The following is a 21,776-nucleotide window of genomic DNA, read 5'->3' on the forward strand; positions in this document are numbered from 1 at the left end:
ATACACTTCCGAGAAACCATGCTCACGCCAACAAAATGCAGCCATAAAAAACTGTTGCAACACAATGACCGCACTATAGACACTCATTGCTGGTTTATATCTACGTACAAAAACAATGCGCAACCATGTGCACGTCGTACAACACAGGACACAAATCGAACGCACCCGTCTTTTCTTTTAATGGCACGTGAATTAAGTCTGCTTAATGGGGGGGGGGGGGTTGAAAGAAGAGGGGGGGGGAAACACCCAGAAAAAAATCCCTCCTGTATTGTGAGCCACTGATATCGGCCAGGTTGTTACAAGCTACCCTCTAGCTCATGTCTGGGCAGTGCCTCTTATCTCATCCTGTCCGATACGGTATGACCATTCTAACTTCAGAACTATGGAACACCAAACCCACTCGCGATAAGATGACAAGGCGTGGGCGCGCAGGTTAGATTGAACAGCAAAGCCGGCAATGCTACTCGGTTTTATTTATTTTTTAATGAGCGAAACGCTTGCAATGGCGGCTGCAGACAGCGCATGTATTTCGGTTTGGCCTTCCACTGCTTCCTGTGAAAATCGACTTGCATTGAACACCGCAGTGTTACGTCAGGTTTTTCGGAGCACTGAAGCAACGCTTGGCAGTAGTTTCGCCGCAAATATACGTTTTGGAGCAAGACGGCGGAGGAAAAAATGCTTAGGGCGCAGCACCTCCACGCCTCTAATCGCTGTGATAGTAGGTACGCCGTGAAAGGCAAGAAGCACGTACAGTTGAGCTTGCCTTCTTTGTGAGCAGGTGCGTCATGATGACATTGGATGGATTGAGGAGAGTCACCGGAGGAAACGTCCAATGAAACCGTCTTCGACTTGGGGCCCAAACCTAGACTCATACCTGCTGCACAAAACAACAAAAAATACCTTGATAAGTATTCTGAATCGACATTCCAGCACTTACTAAGGCAATAAAAAAAACGTTAATGCCACCACAAATTGATCTTGCAAGGAAGAGTGTGCGTACCAAAGACGCGTTTACTTCTACTAAAACTTCGCGTACCTGCACAGCTGGGATATATTTGCACATTAGTTTCCACTCCAAGACGAGTGACATGTCTCATTAACTTCACGTTACATGCACGAAATATTTTGAAAACAGAAGAGTGCAATCGGTCGGCTTTTAAGGAATTCACTATAACTTGTACAAAGCTAATTTGCTTACCTGTCGTCGTCGGAGGAGGCGAGAACTGGGCCGAACTGTATCGCCCTTTGTTGCTGCACCACAGAGCTGCGCAGGAGTGGTAACGCTCCTTCCTCCGCTGCCCCATATTTAGAATACATTCGAATGTATTTTATAATGCAGCGAAACTTTCAGCCCGTGCAGGCGTTTAGGCAACCCGCGCAACCTTTCGCACGCCGGCTCGCTCACGCACGTACCGAACTGGCCTGCCGTGCGCGCCGAGAGAAAGAAAAAAAATATTGGCGCCGGTGAGCTGTTGCGCATGCGTGAGGAGGCGCGGAAGCGTTGACGGTGTGGAAAGAAAGAAACGCTGAGGGAAAGGGAAGGGCCACGCCGCAGCACCGTGCCACTAGGTTCGCCACAATTTCGGAAACCGAAACTAGCCAAAGTCGCCAACCAGTGCCGACGTCTCCGTACCGCTTCCGAGCACGAGCGAAGCCGTCGCTGCTATGGCCCTGCTAGGTGATACTGCAGTGCCATTGAGGGCAGCGGTCTTGTGCTTGTAGACTGTTTAGTAGATACATACCGTGGAGCAAGTGGTCACCAGCAACGCGTTGCGGTCCAAGAAGCAGGCTACACACACGGAGTTCTTTCGCCTCAATAAATGATTGTTTTCTTTCCGAGGAAGTGTCGTATCAATAGTGAACTGCAGAGTGATAAGAGCTCAGCGTTAGCTCGTGACTCTGCCGGCAAGATTGCTCTCATGTAAGTTTTTTTTGCTTCACTTTCTATATCGAATTTTTGCTATATCGAACTATTTTACAATTCTCGCGCTGTTCGATATAGGTGGGCTTTACTGTACTTTAACCTGGCTTGTTTTTTTTTTCAGGGAGAAAATAATCATTTCATGAAACATAGTGCTCGCTCGACATATATATGGTCACGTAATACACCGTTGCTTGCGCCAATTGGCCAGTGCTGTCTGAGACAACCCCAAAGCCCCGTTGTCCTGTGCAGCTAAACCAAGCATAGTGCGTGCAGTACCAACAGCAGTACGCATCGGCACTTCTATTCATAGCTTCCACTGTTTGTCCTACTATTCTTACTCCTTTAAAAAGATTGTGCCCTAAATTTAAGTGCAAATAGCTTCGTTCGGCAAGCTTATAAGCTCTGCTTAATTTGCACTTGCTTTTGCCAGCATCCGCCAATTGCAGAGCTGGCTGGTATGACATCATAGGTTCTGTTGCAGGAAATGAGCTAGTGGGTCCTTTTTATAAGCTCTGCTTAATTTGCACTTGCTTTTGCCAGCATCCGCCAATTGCAGAGCTGGCTGGTATGACATCATAGGTTCTGTTGCAGGAAATGAGCTAGTGGGTCCTTTTTTCCTAATTATGAAGCTTATTTGAGCGAAGTTTACGTTAAATGTGGTGTCAGTATGATTCTAACGAGGCAATCTTTTGAATGAACCAAACTTGTTCTTTTTTCTTCATGGTCCTTTTAAGTTGAGGTTAAGATTGCATTGGAAGGCTTTTTTTTAAAAAAACAATTTAAGAACAAAAATTCTGGCATTTTTATTCTTCACTGCTGTCACGAAAAAAATCAGCCAGGTATCGAAGCTGCGACCTTTTGCTCACCAGAAGTGCAATGTAGGGGGATGCACACTGCCATTTCATAACCGTGCCCAATCTGAATGCGATGCAATGGAATGCCTGAGCCCAACCTTGCCCAAAAGACCCATACGCCAGGTCTGGCTTGTGCTTTTGCACTAGTTTATAGCGGTCTGTTTCAAACGTGGCTTTTTGGCGCTGCCTGCTGCCATTGTCGGCGCCGCCGGTGTTGCGCTCCATGCGAAAAGAAACTGCTGCCACTCGGTGCAAAGTTCGTCTAGCACTAGGTGCGCACATACTATGAAAGTGTCAGGCTGCTGCCTTCGTAGTAGTGTACTGCACCTTTATGACAGTTTGACAAGATGGAAAGGTTTTATCATTGTTTTCACTTCGCAAGATGCACTGCTGTGATGTTGAATTATTACAAAAGCCGAACCGTGGCGTCGTATCGGCTCATCAACAAAGCCCCATGATGGGCTTAGTTTATTGCCCCCTCACCAGTGCTCTGGACGATGGGGCAGCTCTGCACTGTGTAATCTCAGAGAAAAGTTGGGCTGCACAAAATGTGGTGCCGCAAACCTGGCGTTATCCCAGCACAAAAACGGGCAGGCTGCCTGAGCCTTGTTTGTGGGACGAGCCAGGACGGGTCCTTTGGGCCAGCTGGAATACTTGTACTTTGCTAGTGTAGTGTATTAGCCACTAAGCCACCATGGCAGGCTGTGCATGTTTTTCAGGTTTGCAGCACTCTCGTCAGGGTTCGATTAGCGCGTGCTCTACGGACGCCTCAGATTGGAGCTTTAAGGCTGCTTTTACTCACCTGTAACAACCGCATACAAGCACAATTGGGGTTTGACACATGAAGTCACCCCTGAAGGAAAGTGAAAAGATGCTTGTGATGAGGAATCTAGATATTGAATTATAATAACAGGCCTGGTGGTGGTCTGAACTGCAGTAGTGGCTTGCAGCAAGTGCTTCGAGTGTGTGACAGGTTAAGGCAAGAGCAGGTGCCTTGTGCTGTGGCAGGGTGGTCTGTGAGCCATGTACGGGGGAGTGCAAGTGACAACGCTGGATGAAATGGGTTAACCAAAGGCCTTCTCCTAGCAGGCCTCAGTACCAGGAAGGTCAGTGCAAAAGTTTGACTAAACTTGCTTCGAATTGTTGGAAAGGAGGTGTGAGGGCGAGCATTTTCTGGTGACTGGAAGAATATTGTTAGCATTGACCGCCGGGGCAAGAACTGCAATACATCCAATCAACCTGCTTGTTGTAAGGTCGAGAGCGTGATGGAAGTCTAATGGAATACGGCCTTCCAGCAAAAGGCTCGATGCTGTGTAGAGCTAATCTGCTTTTATTGCTTACAAAGAACACAGGTTCATAACAGTATAGTGCGATGTGAAGCTGCCCCAGTTGTGTGTTTAACCGGTTGTACACGCTGCAAGGCAACTTATTGTGCACAATTGTCAAACTATTAGCTGGCCAGTTAATGTTTAAGTAGTATGGGACTTTTTTCTGCTAGCGACCAGAATGAAAAAGTTCTGAGGGCTTAGTGAGCCAGCAAGGTAGACTAAGATCGCCTGAGACTGGTACAGTGCATACAACCAGCCTGGTATGGGCTGGCAGTTACGGGGGGCCAAACAAAGAAAAAGATCCCCATTGTGGCTGTTTAGCCAGGTGGGAGTAAACAAAAAGAACTCTTTGCCATTAAACAGGGTAGTCAACTCTGCACAAATAACACTCGCATTTATCTGTGACCTCTTTTTGAATTACGCAAAATCTAGGGCTATAAGCCCGCAGGGGCACCTTGTGAGTTCAAGGTGACGGTAGTGGCGACACCGCGGACCCCGAGCCCATGTGGGTTGGACCCACCCACGCTCCAGCTGTGCGTGGCTTAGCCGTGTCCAAGGAAAAGGGAATCCTGGTTGCTGAGTTGACACTGAGGATGTTTTTGGACCTTTACGGCCCCTCAGCTGAAACAACACGCAACTTTGGCCCCTGCTTCTTGCAGACGGCACCCCAGGACTGACCCGCCCTGGGGAAATCAGCTAGTCGCCTTTTCCTATCCCTCCTCTCTCTCTCCTTTCTCTTTTCCGTCACTTTTCCATCCCTGTCCTGTCACCTATTCTTTTCCTGAACATCCTCTTTTCCCCCTCTGGCGGCAAGGGTTAACCCTGTGGTTATAATCAGCCTTGATTAGACGTCATGGGGTTATAGTAGCGCTGTATGGTTAGCGTGACAAAGTCACGTTCCCTTGTTGGGCTCCGTGGTGGGCGACCAGCACCGCTGCCGAACATTTCACTTCTCATGGATAAGAAGAAAAATCTTCACCCTGATCGCCCTCCTAAACGGGGGCGCACCGAAGTTAATACCTCGCAGTGCTCGAGCGTTAATCGTTCACCCACTGAAGCGACCTTCCCGAAATTTCTGGTGATGCAATCTGACGACCCTCAGAAGCCCCTGAGGAAAGTGTCGCCGTTTGCCGTAGCCAGAGAGCTGAGCAAGCTACTTGGACCAAGATACAGTGTTAAAAAGCTGCCGACCAGGGATCTCCTTGTAGAGGTCCAAGCGAAATTTCAATCAGATGCCCTGCTGTCAGTGAAAGAGCTGGCAACACACAAGGTTCACGTAACTGCCCACCGCACCTTAAATACTAGGTTGGGGGTAGTGTCGGACGAAGACTTGATGGATGTGTCTGAAGATGAGATTCTGGAGGGGTTTAAAGAAGAACAGACAAATGTTATTGCAGTGCGAAGAATAAAAATCCGCAGGAAAGATGAGGAAATCGCCACAAAACATTTCGTTCTAACCTTCAACTCCACCACCTTACTCGACAACGTTACACCTAGGCTACCTGAATCTACGTGTGAGACCGTACGTACCAAAAGTGTGAGTGTGAGAGTGAGAGTGTGAGTGAGAGTGTGAGTGAAAGTGAGAATGTGCGTGTGAGTGAGAGAGTGAGAGTGTGAGTGATAGTGAGAGTGAGAGTAAGAGTGCTTCCGCTGCCAGAGGTACGGGCACACACAGCAGTCATGCCGTGGAAAACCGACCTGTGCACTGTGCGCTAGCACCGAACATAGAAATGATGCCTGTGATGTAGAAGAAGTCAAATGTGGGAATTGCAGCGGTGAACACCCTGCGTACTCCAGGAAGTGACCACGCTTCCAACAGGAAAAAGAGCTGCTAGCGATCAAGGAGAAAGAGAATGTGTCCTTTTAGGAGGCCAAACAACGCCTTGCCTTCGCTCGGAAAGGGTCCTTTGCTGAGGTAGCCCGTCAGGGGGCGGGGCTGACTCAGTTTCCGGCACTGGCGCAGTCCACTCAGGGGAACTGTGCAGAGCCACAGCCCCCTAAACGAGTCAAGCCGGCAGCCAAGCTCCCGGCCACCAAAGAAAGTGGTGTGGCTTCTAAGCCACCAAAAGACTGTGCAGGCCCCACCCCTGCCACACCATCGACCTCCTCTCCTCGGGTGAGGATCGACGCACCCCAGAAGAAGGCGCCCTCAGGAAGTGGCACTGCTGCAGGTGCTGCTCCTGGGCGGCAGCAACCTGGGGACCCCCCCCGACCCTCGGCAGAAACCAAAGGGCCGGGGAAAACCACCTGGTACCCCTAACGGTATTCACGGAACTGAAGGCAGTGCAAGAGAGGTAGAGGAGGAGATGGAGGTGTGCCCTAGTGCCTCTGGGAGCATGTCTTCGTCCACACCTACCTGACCTCGAAGGCGAAAACTCTAGAAGACACCCATATGGTGCAAATAGTCCAGTGGAACTGCCGTGGATTATTGCACAATATAGATGATATTCATGCAATTATACACAAATATGAACCCAAAATAATAGCCTTGCAGGAGACAAATCTAACGAAAAGACATGACAACATCTTTCACAACTTTCACCTCCTTCGAAATGATAGAGAAGACTGCACCTGTGCCTCGGGCGGTGTGGCCTTGGCTGTGGCACCAGGCACAATTCTCAAGTCGATACAACTTAACACTACGCTGGAGGCTGTTGTAGCACAAGTCTATATTAACAAGCTTGTCGCTGCTGTGTCATTGTACTTGCCACCATCAGACCATGTGTCCTTACAGGAACTGAATGACCTCGTTGAACAACTTCCAGCTCCAATAATTATTATGGGAGATTTCAATGCTCATCACTACTTGTGGGGAGGTGAAAGAATAGATAGCCGGGGAAAACTCATTGAACAGTGGGTAACTACCAACAGCTTAGTTGTTTTCAATAACGGAGATAAGACACATTTTTCTGCAGGTAATGGAAGCTTCTCTGCTCTAGACCTTTGTGTTGGGTCGCCGGACCTCCAGATGGATTATGAGTGGAGTGCTGTGAATGATCCATATGGAAGTGATCACTTTCCTGCCTTACTGCGCGAAGTGCAGACCCTTCCTTCCCTCAAGAGCTGTTCACCCCGATGGAAGCTCGAGAGGCCAGATTGGGAAAGATTTAAGGAGTTAGTTTGCTTTGATCATTTTGACAGCAGCATGTCCATTGATGAGGCAAATACTTACATCTGCGAGGAACTTCTTACAGCTGCAAAAGTTGCGATCCCCCAGACATCTGGACGGATTCCCAAGCAACCAAAGCCGTGGTGGAACGATGCGTGTCGCGAGTCCCGAAAAAAGCAGAACAAGGCATGGGGTGTATTTAGACGGTACCCCACCTTAGGGAACTGTCTGAGCTTTAAAGCAGCCCGTGCTGCCGCCCGGAAAATCAGAAAGGTGGCCAAAAGGAATTCATGGCAAAGCTTTGTAAGTACAATACTGCCACTCCCACAAAAAAGGTCTGGGACCATTTGCGTAAAATTAAAGGCAACTACAGATGGTTCAGCATACCACTTTTCTCTACAGACGGTGCGTGCAACTTACTGGAAACACAAGCAGATGTTTTAGGTGCCCACTTTGCAGAAGTCTCTAGTGATAAAAATTATACAAAAGAATTCCTGGCACATAAAAATAATGCTGAAAAGTTCAAGATTAAAAACTATAGCAATAACACAGAGGAATATAATAAAGAATTCACTTTGTATGAACTGAAACGAGCATTAGCTCAGTGCAAGGCTACCTCCGTCGGCCCCGACCTTATTCACTATGCCTTTCTGCAGCACTTAAGTGATGGGTGTTTAGAAGTGAGTGTGGAGTTCTTTAACAAAATCTGGAAAACAGGTAGGCTGCCTAAAGCATAGAAAAAGGCTATCGTAATACCATTACTGAAAGACGGCAAGCCCCCAGAGTGTCCATCAAGCTACCGACCCATAACTTTGACCAGCTGTTTGTGTGAGACCTTTGAGAGGATGTTGAATTTTAGGTTGGTTTTTATTCTTGAAAGTTCTGGTTATCTAGATAGGTTTCAATGCGGGTTTCGGCAGTTTCGGTCTACGACTGACCACCTGGTGAGGCTTGAAACAATGATACGAGATGCCTTTGTTAATAATCAGTTCTGCCTTGCCATATTTTTTGATATGGCAAAGGCTTATGATACAACCTGGCGTTATGGAATTCTCGAGGATTTAGCAGCAATGGGAATCAGAGGGCGAATGTTTTCATGTATTGAAGATTTTCGCCAGGAACGAACCTTCAATGTAAGACTTGGCAATACACTATCCCGTACATTCCCTCAGGAAAATGGAGTTCCTCAGGGCAGTGCACTGAGTGTGACCCTTTTTGCCATCAAGATAAATTCTTTGGCAAAGGTTATTCCCCGGCCAGTCATGTACTCCCTTTATGTGGATGACTTGCAGATTGCTTTTCGCTCGTGTAACCTCTCGATCTGTGAAAGGCAGGTCCAAACTGCGGTAAATCGGTTACAACGATGGGTGGATGAAAATGGTTTTTGTTTTTCTCCTGAGAAGTGTGCATGTGTGTGCTTTACGCGGAAACGAGGTATGCATCCCAACCCTGATATAAAAATTAAGGATGTACCCGTTCCAGTACACCGAGAGCACAAATTCTTAGGTGTCACATTTGACTCGAAATTGACATTTGGAGCTCATATAAAGAAGCTCAAAATGACCTGCATGAAAACGTTGAACATACTGAAAATTTTGTCACACACGTCATGGCGTGCAGACCGCACATGTATGCTAAGAATTTATGGCTCAGTGGTTCGGTCTCGTCTTGATTATGGCTGTATTGTGTATGGGTCAGCCCGCCAGTCTGTCCTGACCTCACTCGACTCAGTACACAATCTGGGCCTCAGACTTGCCACAGGTGCATATCGCACCTCCCCCATCGACAGTCTCTACGTTGAGTGCAATGAATGGCCCCTGGAGTACCGTCGAGTATACTTAAGTGGAGTATATGTAGCCAAAACAGCATGTATAAAGGACCATCCCTGTGCTGGTGAAGTGTTTGAGAATAGGTACAAGAAACTGCATGCAAACAAGCCCAGAGTGGTCCGCCCTCTTGCCCTTCGTTTGGAGGAATACATGTCTCGGTATTCGTTCAAGATGTGCCCGTCAAACCTTCTGAGTTTTTCGGACGCTGTGGCCCCCTGGGACGATAGGCCCGTCGAATGTGATCTATCCTTGTTAAAATACGACAAAAAGATGTTTCCACACCAAATTTTGCGCCAAGAATTTCTCGAACTTAAAGACAAGTACAGTAACTATTGTCACTACTTTACTGATGGCTCAAAAACCTCCTGTCATGCAGGTTTTGCTGTTTTCAATCTACCGGTGACAGTAGCAAAGAGGAGTGCTGATGAGAGTAGCGTTTTTACTGCGGCAATTCTTGGTATAACCTCAGCTGTTGAAGATGTAGTGCCAAAGGAAGTACAAAAAGTGGCCATTTTTACAGATTCTTTGAGGGCCATACATGCTGTAACCTCCCTTGTCCCTTCAAAGAATGCAGCTGTAGGTGAGCGAAAAAACCGACTGTGCTGCCTTACATTAGCAGGGGTCAGAGTTGTCCTTTGTTGGGTACCTAGCCATATCGGCATCCCAGAAAATGAAACCGCTGATAAAGCAGCATATGAGACCAAGCATCCTGAAATAACAGAGTTAAAGCTTCCCTACCAGGACCTTCGAAACAGCATACGAAAGTCAATGAAGTTGTACTGGCAGTCTGAATGGGATAAACAAACCAGAAATAAATTACATCTAGTCAAACCTTACGTATCTGAATGGAAAAGTTGTAGACACCGAGATCGTTTCATCAAGGTTATTTTGTGCCAGCTGCGTATAGGTCACACCGTGCTGACGCATGGCTTCCTGTTGAAAAAGGAACCGGAACCCATTTGCGAGCACTGCGGAGAACCTCTTACTGTATTACATATCTTAATAAGTTGTCCATACCTAGAAGCGGCCCGCATTAGACATTTTAGAGCTTTATACACATTTTGTATACCCTTACACCCAATGCTCTTACTTGGTGATGAACCAATGGTACCTTTGACTAAAGTTTTTGAATTTTTCAGAGACACTGGCTTTTTACACCAGTTTTAGCTACTTCATCTCACGGAACTGTTTTTAAAAATAATCATTTCTATATTTATGATACTTTGAGCAAAACTTTTAACTTACATTGATAAATTCTTACCTTGTGTTTGGCGCATTATAACCGAAAGGTTGCTGCGCCATTAAACCTCAACTTCATCATCTAGGGCTATAATAACGCTTTCCTGCTGTAACTTGCGGGATGACTGTACTGCTTAAGGAAGCCTTTGAATGGAAACCATTTGTATGCGTACTTTGGGGGCTTTGTTGTTGTTAAGCAATGTGGTCCATGTAACTGTTTGAACTTCAGAAAAGAAATCATAAAAAGTAAGAAGGAACCAGTCAGTAATAAAAATTTAAATGTAGTCTCCAGCACAGCTGACATGCACTCTGCTATCTGGGCAACAAAGGTTGGTGCCCATTACAGTTGCTGAAGGGAAGTGGTATTCTGTGCTGTGAGGGGGGGGGGGGGCAGTAATTTGTGTGACGCAAGATTTTTGTCCCTCTAAGGTTGTTGTATACCTTGAATGAACAGGGTTCGAGGCTATATATTGGTGTGTTGCTGAAACATACGCAGCTGAATGGTGTGTTGCTGAAACATACGCATTTTCAACACAGATGAGCCCCATGATGACCACTGAGAAGGAAGATGACACGGATCCTGCTGCAGAGGTGTCTGGCAAGACGTTCAGCCACGTGGAGATGTTCGGCACAATGGGCAGCACACTGGAGGTACTTAGCGCTCATAGCAAGCCCCTCTTTCTTGAGAAACAAACAGCAGGGAACTCTGTAGTTTAGGCTTTCTTAGCTGAATGTTCTGATGCACTCAGGTCAAGGGGGGTGGGGGATTTTTAACGTTAATCTTAAGTGCAGAAAAAACACATACAGAGAAGACAAGGAAAAGTGCTACTTCCCACTGAATGTTATTGAACCAGGGTGAAATGTATAACAGTAAAAAGACAAGAGATACAGAAAAGGTTACAATTATACAAAGATTATATTAACGGAAACACTTGGTGCTGTCCCGCACGTGTCAGTCACTACCATGACCAGTTCTTTTTCAAAAACGCTGCCTCCTTTTCCGATAAGGCTATTGGTGTCGTACTGACGCATTCGAGATCGCCAACTTGCATTTCAGCTGCCTCCACTATCTCATGCATGTGCTGGTCAGAATCATGAAACAATATTACCGAGTTTTGAAAGTACGGCTCACACCCGCTGCATTCACTGCAGTTAGTTCACCAATTCCCATTTTTCTTTTCTGTACGTTATTCTGGTGTTTGCGCAGCCTGGAGTTGATACACTGTGCCATCTGCCCTACATATACCCTTCCACAGGCCAATGGAACACTGTACACAACCCGTCCATCACATTCAACATACTTGTTTTGGTGCCCAACGCTACAGCTAGTCTTTTGTTTTTGCACTGGAAATGTGTCTCTGGAAAGCCTCATGAGCTTCATTTGGGCAATCATTACAACCCGAGCGCCAGCTTTCCTCCCTATTTTCTTGTGCTATACCAGTGGTTCTCAAATGGGGGTCCGCGAAGCCATTTCTAGGATCCGCGAAGCCATTTCTACCGAAACAGGTTGAATGTGGCTGCAGATATGCAACTCTGTTCAAGCGCGACTGTGCCACGTATTGATGAACTGTCCAAAATGAAGTGATGTGGCACGTTTGTTTGATGTTTTTGGTAGCAATAAAAGGCACCTGTTTCACGCTCCAGTTGTGTTAATTTACCTACGTACCCCCCCCCCCCTCCCTCCCCTCCGCTGCAAGGGGTCCCCCATCACTTCCACCAGTCCACAAGGGGTCCCCGACACATCCATGGCTGAGAACCACTGTGCTATACCATGCAGATACGGTATAACCACCGTCATGTGCACTGGTTTCAGCCGCTTTCACTGCCTGCTTCTCATGCCTGCAGACAGCCTCACAGACTGTCACAGTTACATGCTCAGGATGCCCTGACTGTCTTAGCCGAGTTACCGGCGCCTCCACAGCGCTCTGCGCGTGGGGAACACAGGACCTCTTGAGGGTGTTGGTGAAGCGCATTGTTGCTACTGAGCATTTCACCAGTTTGGTGTGGGCAGAGTTAAATGGCAACAGGGGCTTCTGGCTGTAGGGCCTAACTTCAGCAAACCTGGTTGTCTGAAAATGTGCGGCTTGTGCCCCAGAACTTCACTGCGCTACCTTTTGATATTTCGTGCGTTATCTGAAGCGGATTCAGGCAATCTTCTTGTTGACCGCACATCGTTCTCAAAGCAAGACGCGCCTATCCTCAGAAAACTTGCTCAGATTAGTGTCACTAGACATGGTTTCAGAGTATCGGCACTTTTTTCTCCTATTGTTTTATGCCACCGCCTCGATCATAGCTGCCTCCCTGCTCGGCGGCTGTGCGCAACTGATGTTGTTCCAAACGCGAATCAAAGAAACCGTGCTTCCCAGCATTTCCGTTCACGAAGTGTATCTGAAAATGCTGTTTTGCTGTGTATTCGGCAGTGTTGTTTACAAACGACCCGGTCAGACTTAGCGGCAAGACCATAGACATGGCAACCTGGCAACATAGACATGGCAACCTGGCAACACTGATAAACACCAAAATGCCCTCCGTTGCTCACTTGCGTACTTCAGTGGCAGTGCTGTGGAAGCTTATTTAGTGACTCTAGCACAGATGTATACAGTGTTGCAGACCTTCCATATTGCAAAAGATCTCTCCAGTAGTTATAAAAGAAAATATTGTAGCTAATTTTCTCTTGTGCTGTGTAACAGAGTCTCTCTCTCTCTTCCCCACCTCCCAGTTCTTCCCGCATTTTGCTATGTTAGCCTCTAGAAGTGGGTACGAGTTGGGCTGCAAGCTGAGTTGGTTGCAGCAAGCAACTGAAATTAATCAGGTTGCTTGTAATCCTAAATTTAAAGCTGGATTGAAAAATTGAGAGATGCTGCGTAAATGCAAGGGATACCAAGTAAGATATGCAGCACGTTACACGCAAAAGTTAGTTCAGCTGAAATGTGAGGCCATGTTTGCCTGGACATAGTTTGCTTGTTTGAAGTGTTCATTAATGTGGAGTTCAAGTGATGGCTTGGCAGGCATGCAGAGCTTTAGTGGACACTCCCCAGCATTATTGCTGTCTGAAATCTGTGCATTATTCTGAATATTTTAGACTTTTCTGCCTTCAACCAGCAAGTGCCATGTACTTGTGCCTGCTAGTTGGAGGCAGCAAACTTTCATAATAGTTGTGCACATACTTCGGGGTGCAGCACAGCGAAGAAATGTTCATACAAGCTTTCTGTGCCCACTTGATTGCTTTCACATGAATACTTTTTGGCTGTCCGTACGCATTGTAACTGGGTACCGGGTGCATTTTTGCAGCAATTGTCGCATATCCACGATGAGTATGTCAAGGCGAAGTCCAGCCAGCAGTCTTCGGACAGCGTGAGAGAGCTGACCATGATCTCGGACAACCTTTTCGCCAACTTTGGCAGGTAAGCCCTGATTTAGCACAGAACACTCAAGAAATAGCCGCTGACCTTTTCCTGAGAAATTGTTGAGTGTGGGCAATGGGGTGCAGAAATTTTCTTTAGTGTGGGCAGAAACTTTTGAGTAATTTAGGCTAGCCTATGCATATTTGGAAAGATGTTAGAGAGCGGGCAATAGTTAGATTACCAAATAAAGGCATTCAACCATTTTTGTCAGGAGCAGTTTACACCAAATGGAATGCAAACGCAAGGCCATAGAACACATATTTTCAAATGTTTTGTTGTAAAGCCAAATGTCATGACAGCCTGCTTGGGATGTCAAATTGTAGTTATTGCCCCTTGTGCATGCGGTCAAACTACCCTGTTAATAGTTTCGATTCATGGGCTGCAGTCTATGCATTTAAGTTGGTACCAACGTTACCATGTTGGCACGTAATGTATGCCTGGATGAAACATGGAAAAGTTTACCAATTGGTGGTGGTTGGAAGACTGGAATGGGCAAACAGCAAACAAATTGCACATGGTAAAACCCAAGTTAGGTAGATCGATCCGTGAGAAACGAGACAGGATCACAGAGGTTACTCTCTGTACACTGCGCATAGGCCATACCCATGCTACACATGCGTACCTATTGAAAGGAACAGAACAGCCACGCTGCTTGAGGTGTGGAGGGTCGGTATCAGTCATTCATGTGCTTTGAACCGCAAAGAAAGCTTCATTTTCCAGAATTGTACACACGCATGATCCCTCAACACCCATTGCTGTTTTTATCAGACGAGCCACTTTTCTCTGTTAACCGTGTTTTTAAGTACCTCTCAGACGTAGATTTTTTAAGGTATGTGTCATATCGCCCGTGAGCCGAGCCACCATCGCACGCTAGAACCCGGTGGGGCCACTCATTGCTACCGCAAAGACGGTGGCAAGGGGTGCACGTAGGAAATGCCTGTCATAGTGACAAACGTTTTCACTTGGCCCTTTACACCAATTTTTTTTTTTTTTAACAGAAATTTGAGATACCTTTTATTATATATTTTGTACTTTATATTCTCACTTGAATAATCCTCACCATAGTACTGGCGCTCTTTGGCCTTGATGCCCTTGCGGCAAGAAAACCTAACATCATCATCAACCAATTGGTGGTGGTTTCTTTCTTTTTCTTTTTTCTTTTTAACACCTCTTTACTTTCAGCATTGTATGCGGTGCCCCTATACTTGAGAGGCTCGCATATACATTGCGTCAAGTTATGTACCTGCTGCTTAATAACACTCGATAGATGGCGAAAAGCGGAAGAGGGGATTCTTCTTGAACCCCAGAAGTTCCCTTGGGGACAGTGACGGGAAGAATTCTGATTTGAGAACCCCTAGTTTGAAATCTTTCTAGCACCTGTCCACCAAATTCAGCCTCCCCTTGTCGGATTGGTGAGCCTGTATTGCTGGCCTTGTAAGTAATAGTTGGAGCTTTTAGACCTTCTCTTAATTCTTCCCTGAAAGAATTTTTTCCGTGTTCATCTTTGCCCGCTTGAAATGACTGCGCTTTTTTTTTTTTTTGGACTGAGTTGAAATTTTTAAAAAAACATTATCAATTACAGCAATAAAAAGGTTCAAATGGGGATTTTTATTCCATGGCTACACCTGCACTAAAAGGTGGGCTGTTGAGAAGAGTGAAACGGCTTAGTCTAGACCACTTGGCGTTTGTGTGCAGGTATCATACAAAAAAATGTCTTTGCTTTTCACCTCCATGCCAAAAAACATACCGTATTTATTCGAATCTAGGCCGGCCCCGATTCTAAGCCGACCCCCGAAAGTCCGAAGGCGCAAAAAAAAAAAAAAAACTTACCTCGAATGTAGGCCGAACAAAAAGGCGAGGTCAGCGTTCACAAAAAGAAAACACGTTTATTGAACATGAAGATGCGGTGCTGGAACTCAATCAGTTTCTCTTCAAAATCACCGGGCAACTTCTGGACGATTGAGGTTCGACGACGGAGGCTAAAGCCGAAGTGCTTCATGAATTTCTGTAGCCAGCCCCGACTGGCTTTGAAGTGTGTCCGCGATAAGCCTCGTTCCCTTAAAAGCTCCCTTGCTTTTGCCTGGAGCACTTCCGTCGTTACTGGAAGGGCAGCTGCTCGCTGCGTCTGAACGAAGTCAGCCAATGCCATCTCCATTTCATGGTGACGGCATTCTCGTGGTCCGGTGATTGCCAACCTCGTTGCGGCGCACGCAAATATCCTCTCCCGTTGCGTCCTCCAACGACGGACATTTTTTTCATCCACGCCGAAGTCCCGCCCGGCTTCAACGTTCGACGACAACTCCGCAGCTAAAACAACTTTTCTTTTAAAAGCGGCACTATAATGGCACCACTTCTTTTTGCGCTGTCAAAACCAAACGCCACACTGCACGCAGGCCACTATCTGCACAATTCAAAATGGCGGCCTATGGCCCTTAATGACTACTGGCTCGTCTAGTAATGGCTACAATACTTTCTTTTCTGGGTGGCGCTAGCTGTGCACCACTTCACTTGGAAATTGGCGCGTATTTCAAAATCCTCGAATCCAAGCCGACCCTGGAGTTTGATATATCAGTATTTAGAAAAAACTATCGGCTTAGATTCGAATAAATACGGTATGTGCAGCAAGAGTTAAACTCGCCAAGACACTTTGTGCTAAGCAGCACAAGTTCTGCACCTGCGACTAAGTTTAGCATAGAGCTTTTTTCTGACATTTGATTTGGAGTCAATGACATGCACTTTTTTTTTTTTTCCACAGGCAAATTTCTCTTCTCCGAGCTAAGTACCGAGCCATTGAAGAAGACGTAAGTAACATTTTGTTCTTGCTTCTAAGGTCCTTAATACAGGAGAATGAAAGGTTTGCCACTGGGCAAGGAGGTCTGTTGTATGGTTCATAGGGAATGTTACGAGAATAGTGCTTTTGTCGTTTAGGTTTTGACAATTCATGAATAAATACCGTGTGAACTCACTAATGCTTGCACTATTTTTAGCAAAAGAACACTGTGAATTTAAGGGGTGCGATACTCCTGTGAGGAGCAATATGCAAGTAAATACAGAATATTGCTCGAATTTATATAATCTCTGTGAAAGCAGAGTGACTAAAATAGAATGTGACACATTGCTAGTTTAATTCATTGCCTGCGAGGCCGCTTTGGTAATTGCTGCATGTGATTCACATTTCTAAAGCTATGTTTGACTCGTGTGCCTTATACTTGCTTTCAGTTTTCTGTCTTAAAAATTTGTTATGGGCACTATGTGACAGATTTAGATGGCTTGCATACCAACTATTGCAGTGCCTTCCACGCTTCCTCTTCTTCCGCCCTAACAATTCCTTCTGTGGAACGGAACAACTCAGCCTCTGCTCTCAGATTCACTTGAGCACATTCCCGTTGGTTGGCCAGGTAATGGGAGTGCATTTTGTGCCACTTCAAGGAAATTAATGAAGCTTTTTACATTTCTACTGAATCTCTGATTCCCATCAGTATTCCCTTATGGCATTATTTCCAACAAGAAGGTCGCCTAGTGTGTACAGGTGGTGTGGTTTGCTGCTGGCTTGCGACATCCATTGCACGCTTGCATGAAGTCTTTACAGGTATTGGTGCATAGTACTGTGTGGTTTCGTCTTGCACCATCTTGAGCTCTTTCCTTTTATTTTGCGTGGCCAGCGTTTGCACAGTATCGCTCACTCCAGTAGATTTACCAGTTAGGCACTCGTCCCATCTTCATTCTTGCTGTGTGTCTTGCACCATGAAGGCTTTACATGATGCTTCCCACTCCATTGTGGGGCTGCTGCAGTCCTCATGGCACAAGTATCTTGGTTACTTGCATGCAGTCAGCCCACCTGGTCTCACTGAAGTCCATTCTGATGCAAGGAAAATCAATCTTCACAGGCTATGTTTCGTTCGTGTGCTATCATGGGCAATATGAAAGGAAACGCGGTGACCCATTGGCTAAAACGTTGCTTTACCTGCCACTTTTGTGCTGTAGCCACTTTTACATCAACATCTGTCAGTATTTCGTAGGGGGTATATTTCTCTCAGTGTGGGGTTAAAAGCATGCGTTCATTGCCGCAATTTCTCAGCCTTGCATTGTTGCTAATGGGTACTGGGGCCGAATTTTCTAAAACGGCGGCCGTCATATTGAAACGACTGGGTAGTGCCATGCAAATGCATGTGTTCTCCATGTGGGGCCGTCGCTTTGAGCTGTTCAGCGGGGAGAATAAGCTGCAGAAAAGCACTGTGGCAAGGGCGCGAAGCGACACCCACTGCCCCCCGTCATTTCGCTTGTCGCTTCGCACCCTTGCTACAGTGCTTTTCTGCGGCTGATTTTCCCCGCTGAACACGTCAAAGCAACGGCCCCACACGGAGAACACTTGCGTCATTTTAGAGAGTTCGGCCCCTGCTCTCTGCAAATTCAGTGAGAGGTGGCCGTGCGTATGTTGTGAATGCTTTTCTGGAGCAGCCTTGACCTTGTAGAGATGGTGTCGTTACAAGTTCGGAGTCTTTTTTTTTATGTTTCATGTTGTGCGCTGCGAAAGTCCACTTGGGTACTGCCCCTGCATTTCACAACAGTAGCGACGCACATTCGCCTGCTCCCCCCTCACGTTGAAATGGATAAATCTGCAGCTGCTGCTAAAGTGCACTTACCTGCGAGCAGTCTGCGAGGGCTTCACAGCAGGTATCCAAGAGGAAATGGAGCAAGTTTCCTTAGGGCACCGAAAAGAGCCAGATAGTTTGCCTGGGGAGGGCAGGCGAGTGTGATTGAGAAGTTCAGAGATTGCACTGCACTTCTAATGGTGAACGCCACTACACTGGCATAGTCTCCTGGCTGCCTTATCGGCCTTGGTTTCAATAGCTGCCAGGTACCTTAATGCTTAAATACTTTGATAACTGCACTTGCTTATCACAGATAAGATGTAGTCATCGACACTCATTTGAAGTGGCCTAGTGATGACCGGAATTACATGTGGCGCGGTGCAGATATGAGAAAAGCAACAGTGAGCTAAAGCATGCAGCTGAGAGTCAGTGAGCGCTTGCCGCCGCACCTGCACAAATGAGCTGCACCTGTTTTGATCGCAATTGAGCATCTTTTGGCTGCTTTCCTTGTGCTCTGTTTCAGATGAACGCACGCATTTTTGTGGCCCATTCAGGCACCAGGGTACGCAGTGGCACCTGTGCCTCACCCCCATGTCGTTCAGTTTTCACTCGGTCATTTCATCTCGCGCTGTCGATGGCTGTGCACCATTATGCATAATACAGTTAAACCTCGATATAACGAAGTCGTACTTGCGGGCGGAAATTTCGTTAAATCGAGAAGTTCGTAAAATCGAGGTTTTGATTTTACAGTTAATTTTACCAGTTATTGAGGTTTCAAAACCTTGCACATCGTTCAGAAACTACTGTTATGTAGTTACCTCTCTACTTAAAGTGAAATTTGTATTAAAACTGGCCGCGAAAATTGTGTGAGTTAAGAGCTTCAACACTTACGCAATGGAATTCGGATACCCGGCAGTAGTTCATGTCATCGTAAAACCGGTGCTTTTTCCGCAACGCCTCATTAAATATGATAAAGGACTAGGTTTCCACTTTTTCTTTTTTTCATTTCGGTCTCTACTAAACGCCGCTGTTAGTCAATTGAACCCGCGTCTATGCCCCGTGAACTTCACCCAGGCGAGATGCTGCTTCGAAGTTACGCCTCTTTTCGTTTGTTCAGTGGTAGGCTTAGGCGCGGCGTTGAGGGGTGCGGCGGGCCAACAGCGGAAGAAGCTTTCGAAAGACTTTTTTCATGCACAAAGGCTCTGCAGTATGGACGCGGGATGCCACCACGACACTAGAGATAAAGCCATGATTGAGAGTTGAGCAGAGTAAAAAACGGACCGCTTCACTTCGTGGAGCAGCGCTTACGTGCTCCTGCAAAAGCGGAAAGCTTACAATAAATATCTTCTGGCCAAATTTGATTAAGCAATTACTTTTATGCCCGCTGAAAGAAGCCGATTTCTCCACATCGCAGCTGTCTAATGAACACGTTTTGACTACGTTCGGAGAGCAATTTATTGCCACCAGCACTCGATGTTCAAGCCATAGTGAAGAAGTCCGTAAGCAGTGCTTGGCGTTTCTTAACCAGGGTGGGCTTTACGTGACGCTCGTATGCTGACAGCGTTAACAAGGCTTGCTCTTAAACATTCGCGTGCGCCCGCGTGCCTCCGCAGAACGTCGATGGCACCCATTACTTCGGTGGCCTTCGGTTTCACCGACACTTCCTCAGGCTCTTGTTCGGAACACTTTTCTTTCTCTTGGAGTGCTCATGCTGCTTATAAGACTCATGTAATGATGGACGAACAAAATATGTGGTTATCAGCGAGCACAACCTAGAGCAGCACCACCATGAGCAAGGATGCGTAGAAAAAAACACTTGGAAGTAGGCTTCGGCAGCCTGAGCATAGAGGGCGCAGGCGGAGGCAACGATGGAAGTTAACTTCAAGGCTGTCGAGGGGACGAAAAGAAGATTAGAATGCTGGTGGACGAAAAGCAGAGGGGAATATTGCCTAGGACAGTTACCACCTGTAACAGGGAAAAGAAAGTATTTCGGGCCTAATAAGCTTTAGTGCCTGCCCTAAGCAGCGCTAGCATTAAACCAAGAGTGTAAAACGTGGTTATATTAGTCCTTTTTGGTAAGATGACATGTCATCACCCCGCTTCAAAGGGGAAACCAATAGCAATCATCATCATCATCATGGAGACGTGAAAATGGTGGCCGCAATATTAAACCGTCCATGACTGCTAACGGTTATTGAGCAGTTTCTTTCATCACTTTTAATTGTTGCCAATCGCATAATTCACCGCTTTTCTTTCATTTTAGCCTTTTAAGAGTTAATGTGAGTACTGAATGTTTTCAATGTAGGCTCTGAGAGGCAAAATAAAATGTGCCTCGACCGGAATTTCGTTCTTCCTTTCTTGCCATGACTTCGTTAAATCAAAAGCGCCGCATGAAATTACTTCGTAAAATCGAGATAAAAATACGTGGATTTAGCAAAATTTTGATAGAAAACTTGAAAAAATTCGTTATATCGCGAATCTCGTTAAATTGAGGTTCCTTATATCGAGGTTCAACTGTATTAGATGCAACGCATCTCATGCTCACCCCTCTGTCTTTCCTGCGTCTGTCCGGCGTTGTCCGCACAGCTGCGCTTCTCCTCCTCTCCTCTCTCCGATAGCGAACACTCTCTCCCAAACAGCTGCGGGTTGGCGCAGCGCGCTCTCACTCCGTTGCTAGGCACCGGTGGGCGGCGCTGCGCATGTGCAGTACTCTCTCTCTCCGCGCTCTCCTCTCCTTCGGGCGCTGTGAATATAAAGCGGCATGCCGCGCTCCGGCGGTCTCAGTCGACGGTCATTCGCCCACCTCCCCTTCGCGTGAGAATCCCTGCTATAAGCGTAATCAATACGATGGAAAACGCCAATGGAACCCCCCATGAGATGCGTTGCATCACACCAGGGTTCCCGCACGGGGAGGTGGGCGTAATTTTTTGCAAATACGTATGCATCTGCAGCAGCTTCTCCGGCTGACTTTGTTTTCTCTTGTCATGGGTGAGGATCATTTGTTTTTCTTGCCTGCATGGTTTCATAGAAGCAGGAGCCGAATATGGTAGTGGAATTTTTGCAAAGGACGAAGAGGTGCACTGTAGATGACATTCATATTGCATAAGCTCTTGTTTAGAGCTTCTATCTGATTGATGAAGACTAGGCTTTCTGTAATGCCCGCCACAGATCGTAGTTTATTTCTTGTGATCTGGGTCACTTTTTCTGTTGCATTCCATTTTTTGTGACTGTACATATGTACGTATAAATTTTTCACTTCAGCAAACCATACATCTCATTCTGTAATCAAGAATGGAATCTTTCCTCCTCGGGAATATGTATACTAGCGGCACGAGCAGGGCACATTAGAAACTTGTGCAGCAATGAAAGACATCTGAAGTTTTATATGCTTTTGGGCTGAAGCCATTACTCCACTTTAGAAGACTTCGCGACATACGGAACATACAGAGAAATTTTCACGGAAGCCAGGCATGCATTTCGCTTAGTGAAAAAAGCCT

General features: G+C 46.5%; 1 protein-coding gene across 2 annotated transcripts in view; it reads left to right on the top strand.

Annotated features, from left to right (window-relative positions):
* LOC144174912 (snRNA-activating protein complex subunit 1-like) overlaps positions 1–21,776 on the top strand; it is a 65,605-nt gene that overhangs the window by 19,178 nt on the left and 24,651 nt on the right. The window contains exons 5-7 of one of the 2 annotated variants that reach the window (XM_077703899.1): positions 10,821–10,934; positions 13,575–13,687; positions 16,443–16,488. In XM_077703899.1, coding sequence (XP_077560025.1) covers positions 10,821–10,934; positions 13,575–13,687; positions 16,443–16,488 — 273 coding nt within the window. The remainder of the gene's footprint in view (positions 1–10,820; positions 10,935–13,574; positions 13,688–16,442; positions 16,489–21,776) is intronic. The other variant, XM_077703907.1, reaches the window with a different exon arrangement.

The sequence above is a fragment of the Haemaphysalis longicornis genome, unplaced genomic scaffold (assembly GCF_048455015.1).
Source record: "Haemaphysalis longicornis isolate Haplotype H1 unplaced genomic scaffold, Haemaphysalis longicornis Haplotype H1 scaffold_1, whole genome shotgun sequence".
Lineage (NCBI taxonomy): Eukaryota > Metazoa > Arthropoda > Arachnida > Ixodida > Ixodidae > Haemaphysalis > Haemaphysalis longicornis.